This window comes from Seriola aureovittata, chromosome 17, assembly GCF_021018895.1.
Source record: "Seriola aureovittata isolate HTS-2021-v1 ecotype China chromosome 17, ASM2101889v1, whole genome shotgun sequence".
Taxonomy (NCBI): Eukaryota; Metazoa; Chordata; class Actinopteri; order Carangiformes; family Carangidae; genus Seriola; species Seriola aureovittata.
Genome location: NC_079380.1, coordinates 16,378,440 through 16,406,275, shown reverse-complemented (window position 1 = coordinate 16,406,275; position 27,836 = coordinate 16,378,440). Strand labels below are relative to the sequence as shown.

Below are 27,836 nucleotides of genomic sequence, written 5' to 3'. Positions count from 1 at the left end.
GCATCATGACAAAAGACCATCTGTTGTTCCACACACACACACACACACACACACCCAAAGACATGCCTTTAACTAATTCAACTTTTAACAACTTTATAGACTGATTGTCTTTCACATGCATTTTCATAATCATTCTGCTTTTCACCCATTAGAGCTTCATATCACGCCCTCTTTACAAACTGAATGTACGATTACAGCCATTATTGTCCATGCAGTGTCTGTGTGTATCCATTATTATTATAGCTGTGATATAAGTCAGCATACGGATCAAGGACACACTGCTCTTTCATCCTCTTAGCCAGCACTTAGTGACAGATGTAGACCACATAGATGTGCACACACACACACACACACACACACACACACATATACATACAGTATACACAGACAGATGTGTAGCCGTAAGTCATGATCTATATTCCACATTTATTTTCTCTATGAGAACTTTACTGTCCCCTGAGTATATTGTTTGCCCTTCCTTTTTTCTTTCTTGACAGAGACTAATGGAAGAGACAAAGACAAGCTCCAGTGAGGACCATCTCAATCCATCTCAATAAATGATGCAATTAGCACACACATCTTTTTCTGCCCACAGAGGAGCAGAGGCCTTTTGTCATTTCACTTAGATCAGAGTTTTTCAAACAAGTTTTTTTTTTTATTTCTTCCAGAATTATGTAAAAAAAATAAAAAATAAAATAAAACAGGCTCACTAAGACCAAACCCTAGTAAACTTGTTTTAAAGTGCTTGATGTATAGTGTTCGAGTTCTACACTACACAGACCACCTGGTATATGGCAGAAGACAAGAGCTGATACTTAGTAACTTAAGCTCAACAAACAGCAATTTGTTGAAGTCAAGTGGACATTTATTTTTATGAAGCGTTATCACGGACGCAGCAGCTGACCATCCCTACGTGGATGTAAGCAGAATGTTGGCAATAACTGTGGCAGAGTGTAGCAGTGGTAAAAACCATAGAGCAGGAGCTCAGCAGTTTATGAGACGAACAATAGTAAAGCACTCTGTCTCATAACCCCGCCGCTTCCAGCCACAGTGTTTCTCTAACGCTTAGTTGACTACGAAGTTTGCGGAAAAATGCAAATGCGATGATCTATCTTATGAGACGGAAGCCATGTTGAGTTTCCCATAATGACAATATTACAGGGGGGATGTGAATGGGCTGTGTGCAGGAGAAATCCCTGAAGCCAATATACAGTAGTTATTAACCTCTGTTAGAAACCTGTATCACAAAACCAGTTCAGCAAATAAAACAAACATGAGCTCTTATTATAGTCTGATTTCACCTCTATATAATCAGCAGCATGAGCCATGACAACTTGTAATTCAAAATTATAGAGAAACAATGATTCTCAAGGTGAGAGTTAGGGGTGTTGTGGGGTTCATAGACAATTATTTGCTCATGTTTATTGCGATGATTCAAAACTACTTTGCAAAATAAGTGAGTGAAAATATAATGCTGGTTAAAGTAATTTGTGCCTTCATACTCCCAGCTACACTGCAGTTCTCGCTACTATACTACACAACTGGAGTATTAGCATGACATAGATTTGAAAGTGTGTACAGTAATCTGCTAGTTTATGATGGGCTGTGATCCACACCATTTTTAGACATCTCTGTCAGCTGTGAGCTAATCTGGACCAGCACACACACACACACAGACACACACACACACACACACACACACACACACACACACACACAAAGACACTGTAACACACAGAGCCAGGGGTTCAAGGGTTAACAAGCATTACACTCAGGGTCATTAATACAAGAAGGGAGGGAAGAGGTTAGAGGGATTTATGTAGCTCCAAACTCCATTCATCTGTGTCTATCTCAAAGACAAATAATGGCCGGCCTCCCACCCAACAAATGGCTACAGCAGATGAGCACAATGAAGAGACGCAATTGTTATACAAACAGCCACTCATGACAGGAAGGAAATCCATAATTTATGACTGTATGGCTTTACAAAGAATAGTTACAATTGTTGGACGCACTAGTTACATAACTTGGAACTTTTACAAATTACTGTGATACAACAGATGCTATATTGCAGAATTCTGATTTCCTTCCATGGTGATAACACGGTGACTTAGGTTTCCTGTAGCATTTTATTAAGGTAGAAATATGAGGATTTTATTGCAGCGATGCATTAATGCGTGTCTTTTATATGCTGCCGTGAAAATAACACCTACAAATTCTGCTGTGGCTTTATGATTACAATCTTTTCCTCTCTGGCTCTGTATTTTATATCCCGTGCTGTAAATCCAACTCCTATGCTTCCCTCTCCTCCATTCGAACATTCAGTATGTTTGTACCTCTCGACCTTTGTGTCCATCATCACACTCATCTCATTTACATCACATCAACTCCCTGACTGTGTGGATGGGTTTGTATGTGTGTGCTTGTGGTAGCTCAGGGCATCATTTCCCAAATGACCTGACATCCATAAATAATCAAATAAGCTGTAGACGGAGAAAAGGAAAAAAAAAAAGTAAGGCGTTAAAGATGTCATGATACACATGAGACTCCTGTCATTCATCTTCCCCTCTCTTTCATTCTTCTTCTCCCCCTTACCCTCCCCATGACCCAGAAAAGAAGAAACATGATTTTTTAAATATTTTTTTTTCTTCCTGCTATGTAGATGATTTTTTTTCTTTCTTTCATCAAATCGGTATTACAGATATGAAACGTGTTTTCCTTCCCTTTTCTTTGCCTCACGTGCTCCACCACGCGTACAATATAGATTTTAAAAAACAGAGTCATAAATACAAAGAGCAGCCACGCCCACCACAACACCCAAGAGAAATCACTTGTCAATGTAATGTGTAGCCCAAGAGCCCCTGCCCTTTACCTTCAATCCTCCTCATCACAGGAGTGGTCCTCTGAGACTGAGAGAACAGCTGCGTTAAAGCCCCATGATCCAGCCCAAGAGAGAGAGAGAAGTCTATCCTGGCCTTTTATACATAAATGATGTAAATTATCCCAAAGGCCGAGGCCACATCATTCAGGTTACATAAACCTGTGTGCTCCGAGTTGCTTAAGGGGTGCCCTATGCATTTCTGATATGACTGTGGAGACATCTACACTTAATCATGTTCCGGCTCAGTGGTTTCAAGTTATTTCAAGTTCGGCTTAGTCCACATGAAAATATTAGAGTGTGGACATAAGAGACACTCGTGGCCCATTGCAATTTCATTATGCATCCTGAAAAAACATGTATACATATGACATAATAAAGAGAAATATCCATGCATGTACACACATTAAGATTGCACATGAAACAGCACAAATACATGTGGGCACACGAGCCCATTTACATAAGCATCACTACATGCTTGCACACATGCGCACATGTGGCCACACACACACATTTACATTTACAATAATCCCCTCAAATATGGCCCACATGCATGGTTAATTGTACAAGGCCTGATGTAATACAACAGCGCTATCTTCTGTCCTGAAGCAAAACTGCAAGACTGCAGCAAATTGATTCAGTGTGAACAAGTGGTTCTCTGTGTTTCTTCTCTTCTCTCATATAACCTGCTGGTTCATCTGGATCAATAAATTCTTTCACCTTCTATTGAACATGTCAGTTACATTTGTGCATGTGTATGTGTGTGTGTGCAGAAGATTTTGAGCTGACTAAAAACCCATCCACCTATACAGCCAGGCTGTGAGCCTGAGGTTTCTGTTGCTTCATATAAACAATATATCAGCCCACTTCATCTCTCCTACCTCTGCTTTCTCTGCTCTCCTCTGTCTTCCCTTTATTCCTAACCTTACCTATGCCCTTAATCATTTCCTTTTCTTGTGCCTCAGCCACACACCCTCTTGAATCTCTTGCTCATCCTCCTGTATTTTTTTTTTTCATTCACACTTCCCTTATCGCAGCTTTGTTTCTCTCCCCTCCCTCTCCCATGTATCCACCCACCCCCTGTGTTTCTCGATCTCTGTCTCCTCATTTCTCCCCTGACATCCCGCTCCGCCTCTCTCCGCCTCTGTCTGACGTCATAGCAACCGCAGTGTACGATCCAGGGCTTGTTTGACAGTGCACATCATTCTATCAGAGATGACGAAAACAGCCAGACAGATGAGCACTAGAGCAGGTGGAGTAGGGGGGAGAGAGGGACCGAGCCACACCCACATCAAAGTGACATCTAGGGTGGATGCAGTATTTTAAGGCTATTTGGCCGGCAAGCTGTGGGCAAGGTCGGCTTAAGCTGCAGCATTTTTAATGATGTGACTCACTCTGGCATGGTGCAGAAAACTGAGCATGCAAGAGGGTTACAAAACAGAATGGCATCATATTTATGTGTCAGAAGGCAGAGGCAGAAGGGAAGGAAACATACTAACTTTTCACTGTATGTGTGAGTGTCAGTGGCAAAAGAAGGCAGAACACAGGAAACATGAAGGAGGGATACAGGAACTGAAGGATGGACTGATATAAAAGGTAAAGACAGTGAGAGAAAGTGATTATCATTTTAAAGGATTATCGGATCCTCAGTCAGGAGGCTATGCAACGTGTGTTTTCATACACACACACACACACAATCTAATTTTTTTTGGAACAAGAAATTAAAATGTAGTCTCTCACTGTGCAAAATTTCCAGCTCCAGCATCAAAGCGCCAGCTCCTGTCACGCATGAATCTTCTCAGAAATAGGAGAATAGCAGATCATTTGGTTCTAAAGCCCATTTAACTTGACTCCCACTAACTAACGTAAGATAACACAGGCCACTGCCCCCTGAGGCCAGTTTATAGTATATGAGCACACATCTGCAAATATAATAACTTATCACAGGTCTGTGTTTGAATGCGTGAGTGTGTGGGTTGGTGTGTGTGTGTGTGGAGATGGAGGCTTGTGGGGGCTGTAATAAAGGAAACACACAGTATAATGTAAGGTCTTTCTTTCAGTGGCTGCACTATAATGAGTGTGCCAAGAAGCTTCACTGCACTAGAGATATCTTGTGGAGCAAGAATGTAAAAGCATTATGTTGTAACATCAATCATAAGGGAAACAGTTTTACAAGACGTTCAAGGTTTGTCTCATAATAACCAAATGACTAAAGATTCCATGTTGAACAATATGACTCTTCTGTTTTTGTCATTATATTCAAAAACCTTTCCTGTTTGATTTAGTAATGTTATTTAGTATGGGTAGTTTACCTATACAAACGTATACTTTTAATGGCCTACCAACAGATACTAATAGGCTAATTATATACGTTTTAATCTTATTAGAGCATGAACCTTTATAATAAAAACCTTTCCATCAAATGCTGAAGATCAGGAGAACAAAGTGTCACAGCTTACCTGTAGTTTTTTTCCTCTTACTGGCAGTTTATTAGGGACAACCCTTTTTAAAAAAAAACAATTACCCAGAATGTTAAACATACAAGCATCAACATAAACATCAACAAACATCCGCATGGGCTCAGACTTCCACGATCACGTGTTGCCGATTGCATTTCATTTTATGATTTGTAGGCCACGTTTTTGAATCGTGACTTGTTGACGTATGTGCTGGAGTGAACGAGGAAAGAGACGAGAAAAATGAATGAGTGGAACAAATACACGTCGTGTGCCTACGTCATCTATTCCCCTGCGGAAGGATATGTTCGCTGAGAAGTGTAGTTCCGGGATGTGGAACTACTTCTCAGGATGGCAAGGGAAAACGTCGAAGGGCGTAAGAATACGACGGAGGTATACGTCGCTAGCAGGTGCACAACGCAGGGAAATCACAAATACGGGAGGAATGATGCCATAGCATATGGTGTTTTCCCGTTTCAAACAGCAGAAGACACGTCCGCCAGAAACTGTAACCTTGTGCTTTCCCTATAATAATGTCACGGTAAGTCATGCGAGCAGGCCGTTGTACAATGTTGTATGTAAGTGTTAGCTAAAAGCTAAAGGTAGCATTTATGGCTAACAGCTGACAACTCAGTGAATACATTACACTGATCTCTGAGACGGATGTTAGGAGTTTTACTCATTCCTAGGCGTAGCTTATGGTCATACTGCACGTTTTATTTAGTAACATTTGTAAATAAATTCATATGCAGTCGAGCAAATTGAAAAATTAGGTGTTGCTCATTGTACAGTCTTTTTTTCTTTTTCTTTTTTTTACCGCACCTGACGTCAGCTGAGGTTTGACGAAACATTAATTTAGCTAAATTGAACATTATATTTTCTACAGGAAATCGGTGACACCGTGTAAAGACAGTTACATACAAGTATGCAGAATACTTCAATAACGCTCAAAGTGATATTTTGCTTCATCATGCGTGCGTACAATGACAATACCGTGCACAACATCAGTTTTAATGCACACCATCTGGGTGCACTGACTGTTTTAACGGTGACACCTTCAAAGTGGATGAATGCTGCAATTTATATATATATAAAAAATATCATTGTGTTACACCCTAACATCCTGCTATATTGTGTGCTCTCTAACCACTAATTAACCAAATCCAGTTGAGTCACTTGTTGCTCTATGTGACCGAATGTCTTATGGCTTGTTGTGAATAAAGCTTTAGTGCTGTGGACAGCTCAGTTTTACAAGAGATCTGTAAGTTGTATATAAGCTCCTTTCCCCTGTAGACTGGTGTTTATACCTCCTAAAACTCCCTGGAAAGCAGGGGATTTTGAGGGGTTTTCCCAATATCTTCTTATTTCCTTGCTCTTTATGAAGTGATTTTCCTGTTCACTGCAGTGGCACATGTCTTTATTTGTAAACCAAGCTGTGAATGGATAGATGTGACATGTGGCTGTGTGTGAATGAGAGAGTGACAGATATATACAGTCTGCCAAACAGAACTAGAGACTGTCTGTCATTATTCGGCCTAAGTTAAATTGGCAGGGCAAGAAGCAGTAACTCTCCGATATTCATGGCTGTGTAGGTGGATGCGAGTTTGATAAGAGGGGAAACTGACTCACAGTTGTTGTGGTTACTGTGAAGAACAACTGTGGGAGGGGTTTGGGAAATGGAGGGGCTGTCAGTTGGGTAAGTTGACAGGGCAACACAAACTGTATTATTAATAATATATAATGAGAACTTTCTTTACTTTGTACTATGCACAAACACACTTTTTGTCTGTAGAGGGTCTAAGGGCAGAGGGCGTTGTAATGCTGTACAGGTTGTTGAGCCCCTTGAGGCTTATTTGTGATTTGTGATGTGGGGTTAGGTAAAGAAAATTTGACCTGAGTGGAGAGCAGGATGTTACTCTTTGCTTTTCTTGCAGCAGGGTGTTGACCAGTGTGAGCAAACATAGGTGAGCACAGCCACACCTCAACAATGGAAAAGATCTTCCTGTGTTCAGAATAAGATGGAAAGACTCCCTGTCATAGGCCCATCCAAGTCTTCTGTTTAGTCACCAGACATGATTTAGTTTCTTCATGGTGTTTCTGGGAGTTTCATCCTTGGCAGTACATCATTACAACAAGATTGTAGTCAAAGATTGTGTTTTGATGAAGCTTGTAACAGTAACTGAAATGAATTAAGTTTTTTTTTTTTTTTTTTTTTTTTTTTTTTTAAACAATATAGAAGATCTTACTGTGCCACATCAATGCCTTTCATTGCCTGTGAGTTGTCGACATGGCACTATTGTGATAATGTATATTTTTTTAATTAATGTGAAAATGTACACATTTTTACAATTTTTAAAAAAAAATCAGTAAACACTTTCTCTATTTCATTTTTTAAAATGAAATTTAACTATCAGAATATATATTGATATTGTCATAAAATGTCAAAGACCTTGATAGTGGAGTATTTTTTATATGCGTATGTATGGTAAAAAATACACACATATTTAATGAGTTATTATTCTTGACATAATATAAAGTTGTTGATGGGAGATCCTATTTACTCTGCAACTAACTTCAGCCGCAGGGTTAGGGTTAACTTCTTGCCATCGAATTTTTAACTATAATTCTTTGTTGTAAGGAACATATCGTACTTTGACTCGGGGAAATAAAATGTTCACGATCACAATTTCACAGAGGTCATGGTGATGTTCTCAGTTTATACCAATAGCTGAAAATCCATATACAACCAGTTTACTACTGTATCACAAAGACAAAACAGCACATCCTAATATTTGACAAACTGAGGAAATGACTTAAACTTGATTAGTAACCTAATCATTTCACGTCTAACTTTGGGCGTCCTTTGCAGTTAGATTGTCAGCGTGTGCAACAGTTTGCGTGGGGTGGGGGGTCCGTCATGTTGGTTTTCTTGGCAGGTGATTAAACTGTTTGTGTTCTTGTAAGGGAGTAGCTTCAAAATCCCAGTTCTCCCCTGAGCTTCACACAGCTAGCCTGAAAGTACTTGGCCATCCTCCAAACTTCAAATTGATTTCTCATCTCTCTTAAGTCCTAAATCCCTCTTCAGATGCCGCAAGTCTGCTGCTGGAATGAATCATTTTGGCAGAGTGTTTGCATGCTGGTGAGCCTATTTTGGTTATGGCTGTTATGCTGTTGTGTCTGCCTGTGTGTGTGTGTGTGTGTGTGTGTGTGGTGTGTGTGTGTGTGTGTGGATTAGCAGCTTACATTCCAAATGCTGTCCCCTCTCACTGCTATACTGTCCATTTTCCTCTACAAAGTGCCCACTCATCTGTTTCACATGTGTTTTCATTGTAATGCTTTAGAGTTTGAGATGGATTGGGAGAAACTGAGAACCTTTGCTGGAATCTACCAAGATGTTACTGCCATGGGTCCATCGTTGTAGAAGTCTTTTTAATATGAATGTGACAGCAAGATGTCGTTATGTTATTAGCATCCTCTCTCTCTCTCTCTCTCTCTCTCTCTCTCTCTCTCTCTCTCTCTCTCTCTCTCTCTGTCTCTGTCTCCCTCTCCCTCTCTCTGTGTGAATTCAAAATGTATTTGGGCAGCAATATGTTTTGTTGTGGGTATTTTTTGGATCTGCTTTCTTTGGATCTGGCTTACCGATTTCATGTGTTTATATGCAGCACATATTGTTCATAGCTGTACAACTCTGTAGTCATCCAAGAGTGCATCCTGTAAGCCAATAGCCTGATTAGAAATTGTGTCGATTTGTTTATTGTCAGTTAGGTTGAAGAGCTCTGTGGGTGTCATGCCAACTGAATGTTTGCAGACAGAAGAAAACTGAGAGAAAAGATAAACATGTCGCTGCAGTTAGACTGACATGAGATAAACTTCCCTATGAGACGTAACCATAGCCAGAATTCTTAGGGCCCTGGATGGCTGTGCAGAGAAGAGATCATGGTCATTGCCTCAACAGTTTTCACTTCATTGTTTACTTGGTTATGGTTGGAATGAATTGCTTGGTATTGTCTTAACTCATAGGAATTGTAAAGAGACATTTTGCCATGGGTTTGTCTTACATTAAAACTAGCCTTTAAAGGAGATGAAATATAGGTTTTAGCGTACAGGAAAAGACATCTGTATATTACAGTCATATTCAAGAGTTTACCAAGTGGTGATGTGCAAGCATTCCCAACAAAAACATGACATTAAATCCGCAGAGAAAAAGTTGTTCACTAAATTTTGCCCAAGCACTTTCATTATGTAAAAATAGAGCGTGAACAGACTCGCATACAACATTAAGAGAGATAATCAGCCTCTGGTAAATGAAGCAGTCATATGGCCAGACGAGACACAAGAATCTCTATGTCTCTCTCTCTCTCTCTCTCTCTCTCTCTCTCTCTCTCTCTCTCTCTCTCTCTCTCGCTCTCTCTCTCTCTCTCTTTCTCTCTCTCTCTCTCTCTCTCTCTCTCTTTCTCTCTCTCTCTCTCTCTCTCTCTCTCTCTCTCTGTCTCTGTATATCTTCTTCTCTCCCTTACTGTAATTATGTAGAACCTCTTGGTGTCTCCCTTCATTCATGAAGAAGTGAACATTGGTATTACAGAATTATTGGACCTAAGTCTGGACTCTTCATTGTTAAGGTATTTGCATTGTTTTTTTGTTGTTTTCTTAAGAGTGGCTGTGGTGTGTAGGGTATTGGTAGGCAGGTTTAAAGATCTTAATTTCTCAGAGTGACATTGGCTTTTCTCACATTCACACATACACACACATGGATCAAACTCACTGGAGGGACACTTGGAGTTTAGTGTCTCTGAGATTGAGACAGGAATGAAACCACCAACCTTTACTCTTCCTCTGTGCTTTCTACAGAGCGCGTACCATCTGCTGACCTTCCTTCTCCAGAGTGACTGCGGTCTCTGTGTATAGAAGCCATTCACTCTTACTACCAACAAAATGTCAGGTATGGATTTGCCTTTTTTCAACGTAAATGATAAAAGCTCTCGGTTTGAAAAGGATTGCTCTGTAAATTTGTCTCGGGTCACCAGCAAATGCACACTAACCTTGGACTGCAGACATAACACCAATCTTTAATATTTGATTTATTATTTTAGGGTTATTACTCTGTACTTTGGCTGTATTTTAATAACTAATTTGTGGTTTTATCCAGCTTTGTTATTCTCAAAATTCCCTTGTGGGGTCTGTCATATTTGCTTTTCAATACATTACTCTCTCTCTGTTTTAGGCACCTACACACCAGCCCCTGGTGGGCCATTCTCTGCTCTCACCCCGAGCATGTGGCCTCAGGACATTTTGGCAAAGTACCATCAAGTGAGGATGCGACTTCATACGTTGTTTATGTGCAAATCTTCATTTATCATTTCTTTTGTTTTGATGACAATAAATGGAGATTGAAAAGAATATGAGAATTTTGGAACAAGAAATAGAAGCTCATAAAAAACATGGCGACTCTTAATAACAAAACAGCAGAAAAATAAGACCCATCTGCATAGTGTGACAGAGTATAAAAACAAATGCCTTAGGAACTCTGTTCTCATGTGATACTGATATCTTGTCTGTTTTGCTAACTGGCATTTAAGATTCTTAGAAAAGCTGCTGTGTCCATCCTCAGCAGCACCTAGATGTGGACTAATGAAATGAATGTTATTTGGGTTTTTTTTCTCTACAGAAAGACTCCTCAGAACAGCCTGAACCACAATATGATGAGTTTGGCTTCAGAATGGACACTGAAGGTAATGTGTTCACTCACATGTACATACATAAATTTTCTTCCAAAATGATAAACTTCCTCAATCGAGTGCATGTGATCTCTGAGTAACACTGTAACTAACTGAGTTTCTCTTTCACTGTTTCTCTGCTGATCCAATATTTTGTCCAGCAGCAGTATATTTTCTGCATTCAGCTGATTGAGGAAATATTTTATGAATACTTATACGTAATAATTTAGCAGTGTATGTATCTCCCATCAAAGAGTTTGAGATTGTCCTACTGACTTCCTTTCCTCGTGTTTTTCCCTTTGTCTCTATCATGCTTGGTTACATACAGTTCTACTTGCTGTCATTTACCAATATTGCAGCCTCCTCGATTCAAAAGGTCACATGGTGCTTAGCTATGTTAGCATTATAATTACAAAGAAGCCAAACACCTATACATACCAACTTCTGATCCACTTCTCTTGTCACTCAGACGGTGTGGAGCCCAGGTCCTGGCTGGGCAGCGAAGGTTCGCCCCAGCGTGAAGACCCCCAGCAGCGATTGCGTTGGCAAGCCCACCTGGAGTTCACCCACAACCACACAGTGGGTGACCTGACCTGGGAGCTCATTGATCCTGTCCTTCCACGCTCTGAGCGTCTGCGTTCACTGGTGCTAGGGGGCATACCTCACAGCATGAGGCCACAGGTAAGTAGACTTGCACGGTAGTGATGAACTATTTGTGGAACTGACTAGAAGTGGTACACCTTGGGCTAAAATACTTTATGATATAATATTCATATTTAGATTACCTACTCACTTATAGCCACTAGAGAGCTACAGTTGCCTTTGAGTGTTTACATCTTTTAGTTATTTAGTACACAAAACCAGCTTTATAGTTTGAAAGGTGTTCTGTCTGCTAGCTTTGGATGCGTCTGTCTGGAGCACTGCAGAAGAAGAGGACTTCTGAGATCTCCTACAGAGAAATCATCAAGAACAGCTCCAATGAGGACTCCACCACAGCGAAACAGGTAAAATCCCTAGCTACATGTACATGTGTAAACAAAACACATTCCCATTGTGGTCATCCTACCCAGGACTGAAGCATTGTGCTTCTTAAAGACATCTCTAAATAGTATGGAAAACTACTTAAATGGCATCAAAGAATCAGGAATCTTCACTGGCATGTTTATGTATTACACACTTTTGTAATTGATTCCATAAATCCTGTACAGCCCTAAAACACGTGAATGAAGCAGCTGTTAATCTACTGCAGATCTGTATAGGTATGCACATGATGTCACAGTGCATTGAAGATGGCTCTGTCACATGAAACGGTACACATTTGCCATGGTGCATTCTCATGGAAGAATAACACAAGAGCTACTGTGCAATCATCTGCACAGTCAGATTTAGTAGGTGATCAAGTCTAAGTTTGTTTTGCCAGTCAGTCAGTTAATGGTCTTTGTAGTTATGATGTTTTTGATTGGTTTTTTTTTTTTGTTGTTTTTAACTTCTGTCCCTCAGATAGAGAAGGACCTGTTACGGACGATGCCAACCAATGCTTGTTTCAGTAGTTTGACCAGTGTTGGAGTGCCAAGGCTGAGGCGGGTACTGAGAGGCCTAGCCTGGCTCTACCCAGACATTGGGTACTGTCAGGGTACTGGCATGGTGAGAACACCTACTGTACATACAGAACCTAATGTCACCATTGGGGGAAAAAAACAACACTACACCAGCTATCTTACTAAACAGAGATAAATAGACACACACCTTTTTTAAATTCTATTTACTTATGGTCTTTCTTGTGGCTTTCTTCTTACTTTTTCCATCTTCGCTGCTCCCTTTTCACTGTCTCTTTCCCCAGGTGGTTTCCTGTCTGCTGCTCTTTCTTGAGGAGGAGGATGTACTATGGATGATGTGTGCCCTAATCGAAGACCTCCTTCCTCCGTCCTACTTCTCCTCCACTCTGCTGGGCGTCCAAACAGACCAGAGGGTTCTCCGCCAGCTCATTGTTCAGTACCTGCCAGCCCTCGACCGCCTTCTGCAGGAGCATGACATAGGTAAAGATGGGTATTAGGAAAGATGTGAAAGTGTGGTGCATGGGGTCAGAGAGGCAAAATGTGAGATGGAAATGACAAATTGTGGTAGACTAATATGAAACTAAGACTAACTGCTGTGTAGACTGATTATAAACAGTCTATAGCATACGGTATGTAACCCCCTCCTCCTTTACACATCCAGAGCTGTCGCTGATCACACTCCATTGGTTCCTGACATCATTTGCCAGTGTGGTGGACATCCGTCTGCTCCTGAGGATCTGGGATCTCCTCTTCTACCAAGGATCATTGGTGCTCTTCCAGGTCACACTGGGCATGCTCAAGATCAAGGTATTTGCACTATACCACCTCTTCCCTGATATAGTTAATATTTCAGTGTGCTGAGATGCTGCAGAGTTAGTTTATTTTATAGTTTCAATCACTTAATAACTTGTTTGGTTTTTCTTGCATGGAAGATCATGATGATGGTTTCATTTGTTTCAGCACAGTACAGCAATTAGTACCAACAGTTGTTTTACACTACTGCAGCTAGAAATCTCATGGCAGCTATTCACAACTATGCCTACTATAGACGAAAAACTGCATATGTTGAGTATTAATCTTTGTGAAATTTACTCCCCCATTCCTCAGGAGGAGGAGCTTGTATCATCAGAGAACTCTGCTTCCATTTTTAATACTCTGTCGGACTTGCCAAGCCAGCTGAGAGATGGGCCTGCAGTTCTTGGGGAAGCTATGAGGCTAGCAGGGACGCTGTCCCAGGAAAGTCTGGAGGCCCACCGACACAAGCACCTGGCTTATATCCTAAATGAACAGGCACAGCTCAACAATGGAAACAACACAACACTCAGCACAAATCTCAACAAGGTCAGTTGTAGTTTTTGCAAATGGTGGTAAAACATAAAATATTACAAACAAGTTGTATCTAGCTGTGCTAATAACACGTCACACAGATTAGGAGGTGTACGTGCCCATTCTTTTTATTAAAGCTAGTAAAAAACAAATAACTTATTTTGTGTTTGTGTATGATCAGGTGGTGAGGAGACAGTCCCTGCGCAGGAAGTCCACCTTGAGTTCCCTGCTGTTTGGGGAGGATGAGGCAGAGGCTCTGAAGTCCAAGAACATTAAGCAGACAGAGCTGGTGGCTGCCCTGCGAGAGGCCATAGCCCGCACTGCAGAACACTTCCACTGTTTGGACCCAAGTCACTCCAGTACTGTGAGTTGACACACTGCAGCACAAGAACAGTGAGCTTTATGTCCTGTTGTGGACTGTGAATCAACCAAAATAAGAAAAGCATTAAGAGCGGCATTCCTCCATTTCCTGGCATGCCAGGCTAAATGGTTTAGTCCTAAATATAATATTTTAATACCATCAAATCCTAGCTATTTTTATAGATACCTATTATTAAATCAACATTTGCATCAATTTTGACTTCATTTTGACCTGCGTTCTCCCATCTTGTCTCTTAAGGACCTGACTCCTGACTACTCCATGGAGAGCCACCAGCGAGATCATGAAAATTTCCTTGTTGTATCCCGCAACCGACGGAGACGGGCAAAGGCTTTGCTGGACTTTGAGCGACACGATGACGATGAACTTGGCTTCCGAAAGAATGACATCATCACTGTGAGTCACGACTTGCGCACAGACACAAACAAAACACGACTTGTTGTTTCCAGTCATGTACACTATTCAGAACCCCTCATCTCCAGTTCTTATCCTGCTGTGTTTTTATCTTTCTCCCGCAGATCATCTCACAGAAGGATGAACACTGCTGGGTAGGAGAACTTAATGGCCTCAGAGGTGTGTGCACTTCTCTTACAGTATAACACCCACTGTTACCATCTGGCTATTGGAGTTTTATTTACTCTGTGTCTAGCAGCTTATTTGACAAATTTTCTGTGGCTCTTCATAACAGGCTGGTTTCCAGCAAAGTTTGTGGAGATCCTAGACGAAAGAAGCAAAGAGGTAAGGAAACAGTTAATTTGCAGCTTGTACTTGATTTGCCCAGAAGATGTTTGTTACAGTGTTCAGTCCATGTGATGTTTTGTGGTTTTAATCTTTGTTTCCACAGTACTCGTTAGCAGGTGATGACGCTGTGACAGAGGCAGTGACAGACCTGGCCAGGGGCACACTGTGTCCAGCCCTAAAGGCCATCTTTCAGCACGGTCTCAAGAAACCGTCTATACTGGGAGGGCCCTGTCACCCTTGGTTATTCATAGAAGAGGTAGGAGAGTCTCTCTTTTTTTTTTTTTTTTTTTTTAAATTCCACATTGAATCACATTGCCCACTGTTGTATAAATTTCAGTTTAATCATCTTTTGTCTTCTGGTTTTCTCTCAGGCAGCCAGTAGAGAGGTGGAGAGGGACTTCAATTCTGTCTACTCAAGGCTGGTGCTGTGTAAAACCTACAGGTACAACACAAACACTCACATTTAGGATAGGTGTGAAAGATTGTAATCTGTTAAAGCAAAATTACATAAAAAATAAATATCACATGATTTGAAGACTAGGGCATCCAAACTCTTCCAGGTCTGATCAGGGATGTACTTGACTTTGATTTGCAACAGGATGGGGAAACGAGCTGAGATACTGTCTGTTAAGAACATAAATAGGGAACTGACCCTTGTCTGCATGCACAGTGTGACATTATAAAATAACAACTCATTGTCTGTGGTATTTACTAGGTTGGATGAAGATGGGAAAGTACTAACACCAGAGGAGCTGCTGTACAGAGTGAGTAATCAATATTTAAAGAAACTGCAAGTTAGTTTTATCTAGCTCAATGTAAAGGTAAATATTAAGTTGAATATTTTTGTTATTTATTTTTTATGAACATGAAAAACTCGTCCCAGTATGTTTGTTTTAAGGTAGTGTCTGTCTGGTGAGGATGAGCCTCTGTAAAGTCTGTAAACTCAGCATGAAAAAATGAAGGTTAGTAGGAAGTGCATGAGTGCCCTCTGTCGACTCTTCCAGGCGGTGCAGTCAGTCAACATGAGCCACGACTCGGCGCATGCTCAGATGGATGTCAAGTTTAGGTCTCTTGTCTGCGTCGGCCTCAAGTGAGTTTTCCAGACACGCACACACACACACACACACACACACACACACACGCACACACAGAGAACTGATCTCATCATTGTCCCTCAGAACACAGTGTCAGATGGTACAGGCTTAAAATGTGCAAATCTACAAATGATGAATAACATGCACACCCGCATGGTTCTTAACATGTGTCTGTTCCTCCAGTGAGCAGGTGCTGCACTTATGGATGGAGGTGTTGTGTTCCAGCATGGCTGTTGTAGAGAAATGGTATCATCCCTGGTCTTTCCTTCGTAGTCCTGGATGGGTACAGATCAAGTGTGAGCTCAGGTAAGAACTACGTAACTATAAAACTGCAGTCTCTCTTGATTCTAGCTGTCTCAGATTTGGAGAACAAGAGCAACCATATGAGAGATGATGAAATAGGATGAGGTGCTTAGAGTCTCACTACTGAATTCCTGACTTAAGCTGGCAATGTGAAACGTATTGTGTCTTCTCCACCCATTATTTTCCACATTTACCACACGTTATTGAGTAGTTTGAAAATATCAGTGAATCTCTAAAAAGGGCTTTAAGAGCAAGACACGTGATCTGACCTATGAAAGAAATAATGACCAGTCTGTTATTGTCTCCTCAGGGTGCTATCAAAGTTTGCCTTCAGTCTCTCCCAGGATTGCGAGCTACCTGACAAGAAAGAGGTGAGCAAAACATGGATGGATATCTTTATATAGAGCAGTAGTAGGCAGGTATTATTATTCAAGGACAACTTATTATTCAGCGGAGAAAAACTTAATGACTTTATGCTGTTTCAGAAATCCACTATTCTGAAAGCAGAAGTTATGGATGTGCTGGTTCAGCATCACCTCTTTAGTTGGGATCTCTAGGTAACATGTCATGAATGAGACTGTAGATGCTATAGCCTAGTCATTAGTTATACTAGTTTATTAAGCTGCTGATTTAAGATACCCTATCAAACAAGTCATCTCTCCAGTGTCTGTCCTCACCATTCATCAGATCATCTCCTGTCAGTGAATACAGCCTGTCCTTTTCTATGCTTGTGGAGCCATTCAACAAAGTGATAGATGCGCTGGTGTCAGTAGTTATCAGAGGGAAAAAACCATTAGTGCACAACTCTCTGTGTTGGATATTGAAATCACCTCTGGCCAGACCCCAGTCAGTGATGTCAGCAAGATTTCTTTTACTTAAGCTGTCAAATACAAAATGCTTTCCTCTAAAATTGCTGATTGGTGTTTGGTAAGAGGTCCAGTTTAATGGAGTTGCCCTCTGTGGTGTCATGTTTGTCTTTAAGTAAAAGCTTTCCACATTTCTCTTTTCCAGGAAAAGGAGCAGAGACCATTGAAAGAGGGAGTGCAGGACATGTTGGTGAAACATCACCTCTTCAGCTGGGACATTGACGGCTAGACACACAACAAAAACACAGCTGAATCCCACCCCGTCCTATGCGTCTTGTGTATAGTTGATGTCTTTTCACTTGTTTCTTACAGACTGTCAATCATATATTAGACGCTACAGTTAGTGACTACTTCACAGACCCTATCTGTCACATCACCTTTTCAGCGTTACACAATGGTGACAGCCTAATGATGATGACTCTGCAACCCTTACGGCACCATAAAGGTCAACTGGTTTGTAAGAGGTGAAGCGTGTGTGCATAAAGGTGCATACTTTTATTTTTATTCAGACCCACTATAGGAGGTTTCACTTCTTATTTAAAACTATATGAAGTTATACAAGTAAAACACTCTTCTAGTACAGAATAGTCTGTACACACTGGACTGGAACACTTGAGTATTTGTTAAGTACTGACTACACTGGCTGTTCAGCTTTTTATAGCTGATTTTGTGCTTTGTGCAGGAGTGAGGCATGTAGTGCATTCTCTTTCACTGGTTGTGTGTCTATGTTAAATGCAGCATCAAGTGATCACTAACACTGGGCCTTTTAACATGGTCCTAAATTCCACATTACGCTGTAAATTCTCAAAATTAAGACCAAAACGGAACATTCTTAAACATTGAGCTGTAGAGTTATAACTTATTTTTGAGAGGAATGCTGCTTACCTCATTATCACGAATTCCCAAAAATATTTCATCAAATACTAATGTTGCACACGCCAAGAAAAGCCTTTTCAAATTATGATACCAGACTATGGGTGTGTGTGCTACCTTATCAGTGGTAGTGTGTAGTCTGCACTTGTATGACATAGTGTAAATGAAGCAGATTAATACTTTTTGTGTTACAATCTACTTTAAATGTTACATAAATATAAATAATATATATATATAGAGAATTTGTAATGTTTTTGTGTATAAAGTAAACACATCTGTCATTTGTAACTACATGTATCCTTGCAAGCTAAAGCAACTCAACATAGGACTAAACCATTACCACCTTTCAGTTTCCAACTTTAAACTGCACATACTTCAGCAAACTGGGATTTCTGTTACTAATTCAAACTGTGGACCATGCTTGACAATGCTAGACTGCAAGTGTGGCCTTTGAAAGGTTGATGTTAAGAGAACTGAATTATTTTGTGATAAAACGGCAAACTAAAGTTTATGTTCACTTGTTGCATTTTTAGCTGGTCAGTTTTGGGGTACTTACTGAATACAGTAGGAACAATGTTGTTGTATTGGTTGTAATTCTTGGCAAGCTAATTGGATCTTGCAGGTGTAAAGCTTGAAACTGTCATGTCATGTCATTTTTTTTTACTTTTCATTGTTTTCTGTAACTTTCCCATGTGCAGAAAACACAATTGGTTTAGTTTCTGGTTTTACATGATTGTAGCTATTGTAGCCTGTGTGAATCACAATATACTGATCAGCACTCAAAATACAGAAGAATATTCTGCTGTCTGGTGTTTACTCACAGAAAATCCAGCCAACAGTTCCCACTGTGCTCCTGTAACATTTAGACTACAATATTTCCTAGCCTTACTGTACAGACAAGGAGTGACAGTATATTTGAGAAAAAGAACATGAGAAATATTGAAAAGCTACCCCTTCTGCTAAAATATTTTTTCACACCAACAGATTTTTTTAAGAAGAAAACTCAACTCAGAAACTTGAGGTGATGCACACGTGGAAAAAGAAGCACTGTTGAAAAGTTCAGTAAAGCCTGTTTATTAATGGTCAGTTTTTTAGCGGCAAAGTGTGTTTTTTTTGTTTGTGTTTTTAAATGTCACAATGTGTTAACAGCAACAGGCCTTAACGCATGGGGTACCAGACAAGTTACAAGTAGCACTGCAAGTACTGCATGTCTTTCAAATCATGAGCAACTGCTGGAGTGACAAGATCATGTGCTGTATTTGTTTGTACTATCACTATTGGTATAAGGTGTGTAGATGGAGGACTGACAGTGGAAGCATGACAGATACTACTGAATCTAAAAGCGCAGATGAGAGTAGGTGGAAAGATCCAAGACCATCCAAAAGTCAACGTTCTGCATGTATGCCAAATAAATAACTGACAATTATAAAATGTAACAGCTTATATTTTCCATATATCTAGAATTTGAAATCACTATGTGGCCTCTGCTACATTCATTTGTGATTTGCATACATTTTGTACAATGGCATCTTTCCAATCATAGCACAACTAACAGCTAATTTACATATGCAGTATAAATAGTACATTAACTGTTTTTCATTGCAAATACACAGGGAATGCATGGGGGAGTTTCACTTATAGCTGCTCATATTGGTACTGGACCCTTATTTTGGGTTTAGCCTCCCTCCCCACCACTGACACTCAGTCAGTGTACTGAATTGTAGATTTCATAGACACATGTTTAAAGATGGATAAAATTAAATAAATCATCATCCTGAGTGAGGCTAACTTCAGAAACCACACTGCTTTCCGTTACCCAAACCATTCAAAAGAGGAAAGGCAGCTGACATTAAAATGCATGAAGGGTGTATGCCTTTTTGTTTAGGACATAACCCTTTGTGTTCCCTTTTTAAAAACAATAGGACCTGGTGTAAAAAGGCAAGTAGTAATAAGACTGAGGAGAGTGTCTTTCTCCAAACATCAGTTTCCTTTGTGGTTTGTGGAATGAAGACACTTGGTGGAGTGATCGCAGAGAGGGAGGTTTGCCAGGGAGGAGAGGGCAGTTCAGCAGCCTCCTATCCCCGATGAGGAGGGAGCTGCTGTGGAGTTGGTGCTGCTGTTCTGGCCTTTTCCTTTGTGCCTCTGGCCACCCCTTCTCCTCCCACCTCCTCCAGACTTTGGCTACAAAGGAGAGACAACAGAAACATTTGATAAGGCCAAACTCATGTACACTTGACGTTTTTAAATCAATACTTAATGTAGTAACGTCAGGCAGCATGTTTTTGTTTTTTTAAAAGGGACTGCCAGGCTATGAACTCCACCATCTTGCTTTGTACAACACAATCTCCACTATTCAGGTTCTCCACTGTTCTCTGTTCATTTTGAATTAACCCATTTTACCTTGTTCTCTTTATTGCCCTCCTTTATCTGAGGGTCTTCCTCTCCCTCTCCCTTTGGAAGCCAGCCACGCAAGCAAAGGAGAGGGGGAGAGTGTAAAGGAGTGATGTGGCGTGACAAAATTAAGAGTTTGGGATGAAATAAATCAAGCAGGATTATAATGGGTGGTGGAAGAGATGGTGCACAGAAAAAAAAAAAAACAAAGGGGGGAGGACACAGAGGAGTTAATAAGTTACAAAACAACAGCAGTGTAAGGGCAAGTGACAATAAGAGAAGGAAATGCATCGAGAAACAGACTAATAGAATAAACAGCACCTCACTGTATTTTTATAGTATAATACGCTTTTATTGACTCGTCACTCACTGGTTGTGTCGTGTTCGGTCCTGCCGACTGTGCTATCGTTGCTACATCATCACCAGCTGCCATGGTGCCGTCCTCTTTTCGGAGTGGTGCCTTTTTTGTAGACTGCATTTTGATTTGTGGAGGTTTGGAATTTGATGGCAAATTATTGGTGGACTGCAGCAGCTGAAAAGAATTTGAGTCGATATGTGAGCCTCAGAGAGGTGAAGAAATCAGCCATCAGCTAGAACACTTCCTATCACAGTCTGAATCCCTATCTGGATGGAATATGTTCCACAAGGGAATAGATGAAGTAATTATTAACAACGCGTATCCAGCATTTTCTATTAATATAACTTAATAGTATGTAATAGTATGTGAAATTGATATTCCTGATGAATATTAATTTTCCTTCCCACTATTCTGTTACGCTGTGGGAATTGGTTGCCATCATTATAGATTTCCTTTAATAGAAATTACAGGTATTATCCTGGAAATTGTTCCATCAAATTAGAGCTTTACGGCTGAGCACAAAAGACAGAAAAAAAAAAAAAAAAAATCACATCTTTGAATATACTGTGCCACATCATAGTAGCATCATATCCAAGTGTAAAAACTTTCATCATCTTCCAGAAGGCTTTGCTACCTTAGTGATGGTCCCCACAGCCTTGGTGCGTCCCTCTCTGAACACCAGCCTCTGGTCACAGTGCAGGTACTCCGGGGTCTTGATGAAACGAAAGTGGACTGAAGCCTTGTCCCCTGTCCGTAAGCAGTCTCTGTTCATGGACAAGATGGTGGCTGTCTGCCTTATGCTGCCACAGTGGACTGAGTGGTGATCAGAAAGAAGAAGAGCAAAAGAGACAACAGGAAAAATGAGTTTATGCATATTGAGAAGGCAACAATGAGTCACCACCCCACCAAGTCACCCACAACACGTGCCTTTATGTGTCGCCGTTACTCACCCATGGCCTGGTATCTTGGGGATATCGTAGTTGGATGATGCAGCACCAGGATCTCAGCCTCAAACTCCCAAGTAGCCTGTGGGCTCAACCTTGGGGACACCATCACCATGCCTTTCCTTATGGACGAACGCTTGATCTGTACAAAGAATCAGGAGGTAGAGTCGACAGAAGAAGAAAGTACTGTTACTATTCCACACTGTTGTACAATCATTTCTCTAGATCATTTCAAGGCTGCTGCTGAAACTAGATTAGATGTGACAATGCTGTTAACACAGAACCCTGCAAAACTGAGAATAGGCTCTAACATGATAAACCTATGCATATGTTTCCCTTCCTACCTTTTTAAGAGCAAATGAGGCAGTCTGGCCACCTCTAACCTCCTTCACAGGCATTCTCTTGCGGTGGATCGATTTGACGGCAATAGGGATGAAACTGCCCAGTGGGTCCGGCCCCAGCAGCATGGTATCATTCAGACGTATGAGTCCACGTAAAGTAGTTCCTGATACTACCGTTCCCACTCCCTGAGATATAAACAGAGCGCAGCATTTGGTAGATGTACACACAGTAAAATGCATTTAGTGTGAAGAGCTTGTCGGTGGTCAGTGTACCGGCACAGAGTAGGTGTCGTCTATCTGAAACTCTGCGGGCTGGTCGTCACGGTAGGAGGTCCTGGAGGAGAGCAGGTTGAGAAACATCTTGAGCAGGTCCATGTTCTCTCCAGTCACATTGGATATCTGGAAGATAGGGCACATCCTGGGGGGAGACACGCACACACACACACACACACACACACAGGTTACAATGGTGCATTTTCGCTTTTATTCTAAATCTGGCTGGGACAGACTTAGAGATAAATTCTTTATTGTCATTGGATATAAATACACAACACAATTATGTTTGGTAGCAATCCTCATAGCAGCATAGATTTGAATAAAGAATAAAACCATTGAAATATGTAAAAATTTAATAAAATATGCATATAAACATCAATCTATCACTATAAATGATCGATATTGCACCGTTATACCTCTCTGAACTGAAGTTTGAAGCCGTGACTATGACGTCGTCCTTGTTCTGTACCAGAACAGGGATCTTCCTACAGCCGGGGGACTTCAGTAACCTCTGGAGCAGCTTCAATGTCTCTGTTAGGGGGAAAGCAAAACCACAAAAATTACAGGACAAAGCCTGATAGGGAGTGCGACACATTAGGTTTTTAACTGCAAACACAAGCGGCGACTCCAGGGGACTGACCTTGTAGGATGTTGGCTGGACACATGTCTATCTTGGTTACCACTACAAAGACAGGCACATTCAGAGCTAAGGCCAGGCCCAGGTGCTCTTTGGTCATCCCTACGATACCTGCATTACTGCCCACCTGGAGAGGGAGGGAGTGAGGGAATTATTATTTCTATACTTTAATGAAAGAAACATCTTTTTACATTGTGGACACTGTGTATAGGCTTCATTCCACATTTGGTAAGTATTAAAGCAGGTTAGGTTTTATCCAAAGTTTAAATGTATTAAAATTAAATGTATAAAATATATATAGATATACACAGAAAGAAACTGAAAAAAGTACATTCAGACAGACTTTTTCTTTTATTATATGGCACTACTTCATGATATTTATAGGGCTAACGAAAAATTCCTATTGCCCGCCCCCACCCACCCACCAACAAAAACCCCCATCTCCCCCTTTCTGACCATGAGCATGCAGAAGTCAGGCAGGTGTCCAGTCATCCCAAACACGGTGGTCTTGAGGTATTTCTCATGGCCGGCCAGGTCTATGAAGGTAATGACCTTTGAGGACTTCTCGCAGATTTTGGTCCAGTCCAGGCTTCCTCCATGACTATCTGGTTTGTTCACCACCTAGGCACGGGCAGAGGAGGGGGTCACCATTATATTCACAGCATTCAAACGGTCTCCACCTCCAAGTGTTGAATGGTACTTGTGCACTTGTACATCAAAAGCAAGTTGTTATTTACCAATTCTTTCTTGGTTTTTGCCAGTTTGTTGGGGAGGCTGCCAAGCACTATAAAAGCTGTTATCCATACCCAGTGCTGGGGGAAAGCCCCTGAGCGAGAGCACCTGAGCTCTAATTTATAGAGCCTGTCAGCCTGCGCCGAAGATGGACAGTGACCAATAATAACTAAAATGTTAGGACACCAGTGTTCATAAAGCACTCATACAAAAGAGCATTTTAAAACCACACTCTTTGTTTTACTTTTGAGAGATCTTTATGTTTATTACACACAAAATGCTAAGGAGTAACAGAAGAACAAAAGACAGTGTTGCTATTGCATGCTACACACATTAGGTGGTGCAGTACAATCACTAGTCTTTACTCCTTCACCTCTTGGAGGCCTCTCTAGTTAATATCTATATTTCATTCAGAATGTTAATGCACCTCATTGTACATCGTAGAAACCACAGTTTTTATTCTTTTACAACGACAATTCTTTTAGTTGACCCAAAAATAATTTTCTTTGTCAAAGTAGACAAGTAGACCTCTCTGCTCTGCCCCCTCTCTACCCCTCACCTGTCCCTCCTGGTCAAACCCCAGGATATCGTTGCCCACACTGCTGGTCCTGCCACTCTCCATCTCGTGCTTGTGCCTGAAGAGCTTCTGGCGGGCAAAGCCCCTGCCATTGTCCAGCTCTCCATGCGTTAACACTCCCAATAGAGTACTCTTACCAGCATCCACGTTACCCACCACTGCAACCCTGAGGGATACAGGAGTACCAAAATATCACTTAAACTGTACTAGCAAAACATAAATTCCTCTCTTGTTAAAGAAAATGTAATCAGTGTAGTAATAAAGGTTGGCAATCCATCAACATAGTGGAAAATTATCTGGATGTCAAACAATGACCAAAACTAGCCTTCATTATTTACTTATAACACAATGTTATCTTTATTCTTTAAAAATGAACAACAATGAGGTTTGTTCAAAATTAATTCTATGTATTTTTTATCTGAAAATCCCTGACCAAGAGGGAAGACATAATAGGTGCACTGCTGAAAAATTGGTGGAGAGACTTGAGAAGAACAGCTGAACCGGTAAATGAACAGGAACTACCGCCATAGCTGTGGGTATTATGCGTGGAATCTAATACTCGACCGTAACCATGAACCCTCTATATTCTGATCTCTCACCTGACCTCCAGGAAGTCCAGCTCACCAACACGCCTGCGGATCAGATAGTCACGCACCAATCCAGCAGTCTCATTGCGCTCTCGTAGTGGGATAAGGTCAGCGTCCAGTTGCTCACACATAGAGCAAACCGTGGCCACTGAGGCCTCCATATCTTTCTCATCCAGACCCCAGTCACCACCATCTACAACAGAGGAGAACAACAGGTAAGAACATAATTTCATTCATTCATTCGTTGTATAAACTTAGTGGAAAAGTTTCATATACACTATTATAACTTTGTAATCTTTCAAAAAAGGAAGAGAAAAAGAAAGGAGATGATGAATAGTTTGTTAACAACAAGTGCACTGTCTATGTGTCTCTCACCTGAGCCCATCCCAACCACATAGATGGTCTCGCCACATCCCTCTTCCATCCTGTCCCGTAGCTGGCGTAGTAATGAGTCATACTGCTCTCCATTTGGGCTAACAAGTGCCAGCTATTGGGTTCCAGGGAAAGAGAGAAGGAGGGAAAAAACAGAAGGAACAATGACCACTGATGTTGTTATAACTCTGGCTGGATGGTTGTTTTAGGACTGACGCATAATCAAAGACAATCCTTTATCTAAGGAGTTCAAAAGTTGGGGGCGATTGCATCAGGTGTGGTTGCATTTAAGAAAGGCAGCGGCTGGATTTTAAAGTATGAATCACTCTGGACATTTTTGTTTCAGTTGAGTCTAGAGGGAATGGCGAGTTTAAAAGCTGTTCTCCACACACGAACACAGCTGTCTCTCTTCCCATGAAACTCCTCAAGGTTACATGTGAGCACAAAACTACCATCTCTACTCATGGACCTAAAAAGCTTGTTTATTACAACCAGTACCACAGTAAAACTGCACCTCTCTCATTACTGAATTAAGCACAACTGTGAAAGCAATTTATGGTGTGTTTTTAGAAATCAACTAAATAATTAATGATTCTTTTTGTACTAGGACCGGCTAATGGAACAAATGTGCCTTCCTGTTGTGGAAGTGTGGTTTCATTTTTTTTCTAACAGTCAAGCCAGTAGATCGTGGTTAAAATGTATGCATTTAGAGGTAAATTGATGGCACTGCAGACGCAAATAATGGTTTACTATCATTACACCAAAAGGCACATAGTGTAATGTCATATGAATAGTATCAACAGAAGTCAATAAAAGATTATTGACAAAGTTACTACAGAGCATGTCAGGATGACACAACCTGATGAAACTGACAGGAGCCAAAGGTTAACAGGGAACTGCCTGATGCAAGCGTGGGACATTTAATACCACTGTCATGTGCAATTTGACCCTTCCAAACACAAACCTGATTGCTGTCACTCTTATACCCACACAGGTTCAGGTTTACAACATGTAAAAACTCAAACTCATTTGATTAGTCGGAGTATTTCATAGCTACTTGTAGTAAATCAACAGAGGACTGCAGCCTGCTGCTGTTTTTACTCATAGTTATTGCGCTCAGGCAGCGGGAAAACCCCACCTCACTATGTTGTTTTGCTGAATTTCATCAGCCGGTGTGTTTTTGTATCGTGGGTTGACTCACCATGTCAACTTGTTGTTTTGGATTGTTTGACAACAGAGTCGTTCGTATAGGTTTCTTAGTTGTAGTTGCTTTGGACAGTAACAGCAGCTTCAGAGATGGTTAGCTCCAGACATGCTGTGGTAACATATGGTGCAATGTGCTCTGACTGATGAAGGCAACTAATGTAAACGTCAGGTTAAGCTAGCGTTAGCCACAACGAGCTATTTTACTTAACGTCAGCAAAAGGAATTTCCTGAGTCCACACAACCAGTCATGCATAATGATTTGGTACTAAGGTTCTCAGCAGCAACACTGTGGAACAGCAGACGATGTTTGGTAATTACATAGGTACTGCAAGAAGCACATCATTTGTTTCATTCATTCATTCCCAGCCGCAGCTAGCTAACATTAGCTTCGCTGCGCTGCTCTATTCATGGCCTAGCTTTACCTTGCTAGTAAAGTCAACCCCACGGTCCTCGGGCTCGCCATTGATCATGTCCGCGTCCTCGAAGCACTCGTCCCCGGCGTCATCCCCGAGTCCTCCCCGGTCCGGAGCAAATATACTCGCGGGGACTAAAGCATCAGCCAGCGGTACGGAGCCCGGGCTTGCACCTGGCTCATGCGCCGCTGCTATTGATGCCATTTTTATGCCAGCCTTGCAGTAATAAATTTCAAGCTGTCTCAATTATTGTGATGACGGTTGGCAACCAAACACACACGGTAGTCAGTACAACGCAAGCTCCACACTCCAACGTTAATCTGCCAGCATTTACTAGACTACAGATTAATTAGCGCCAAGTCAAACAGTATCAATCAGCGAACATTACATTAACGCGCTGCTAATTTATGTGCCGTCAGTTTGCATTCAAGCCATTTAAAAATAAAATTGCCACCGCCTCATTCATACTTATGAGGAAGGTGTGTGTAAGCATGTGTACACGCCCTTTTAATTTCTGTTCACCAATAGTGTTTCAGTCACTGTGAAAATATTAACAGTGGACCAATGGCAGTGAGGGGGTCGTTCATATGATTACAACGTGGCCCGTCCCTCACAGGTCAACAGGCCTGCTAATGTTTGTGTAGAGATGTAATCACTGGTTAACTACAGTTGACGCAATCGTAATAAAAAACAATGTAAGGTCCTTTTATGGCTATTCATTATGTTTCCTATATTCATTTAAATCACTTTTTTCCTGTTAATGTAACAAATATTAGTCCATGAAATAATAATTACATAATTCATTAATTAATCATT

General features: G+C 41.0%; 2 protein-coding genes across 3 annotated transcripts; one reads left to right on the top strand and one right to left on the bottom strand.

Annotated features, from left to right (window-relative positions):
• The first annotated feature begins 5,677 nt into the window (after nt 1-5,677).
• On the top strand, nt 5,678-19,622 carry sgsm3 (small G protein signaling modulator 3). The gene is made up of 21 exons (XM_056401147.1): nt 5,678-5,875; nt 10,183-10,273; nt 10,556-10,641; nt 11,000-11,063; nt 11,518-11,729; nt 11,945-12,052; nt 12,549-12,692; nt 12,889-13,084; nt 13,266-13,411; nt 13,712-13,945; nt 14,112-14,294; nt 14,550-14,705; nt 14,828-14,882; nt 14,998-15,047; nt 15,154-15,306; nt 15,422-15,492; nt 15,766-15,814; nt 16,055-16,140; nt 16,328-16,450; nt 16,758-16,818; nt 17,459-19,622. Exons 2-21 carry the CDS (start codon nt 10,267-10,269, stop codon nt 17,540-17,542), a joined length of 2,268 nt encoding a protein of 755 aa, XP_056257122.1. The 5' UTR covers nt 5,678-5,875; nt 10,183-10,266; the 3' UTR covers nt 17,543-19,622.
• On the bottom strand, nt 19,237-27,466 carry gtpbp1 (GTP binding protein 1). Of its 2 annotated transcripts, XM_056401148.1 has the most exons (14): nt 27,030-27,466; nt 25,405-25,516; nt 25,042-25,222; nt 24,425-24,608; nt 23,590-23,754; nt 23,137-23,260; nt 22,913-23,027; nt 22,494-22,638; nt 22,224-22,406; nt 21,886-22,021; nt 21,570-21,748; nt 20,948-21,109; nt 20,587-20,637; nt 19,237-20,367 (listed from the first exon to the last, which is right to left on the bottom strand). In XM_056401148.1, the coding sequence occupies exons 1-14, from the start codon at nt 27,222-27,224 to the stop codon at nt 20,251-20,253; spliced, it is 2,049 nt and encodes a 682-aa protein (XP_056257123.1). In that variant the 5' UTR covers nt 27,225-27,466; the 3' UTR covers nt 19,237-20,250. The 2 variants fall into 2 exon arrangements, with proteins under 2 accessions (XP_056257123.1, XP_056257124.1); XM_056401149.1 differs by lacking the exon at nt 20,587-20,637.
• Between the last annotated feature and the right edge of the window lie 370 nt (nt 27,467-27,836).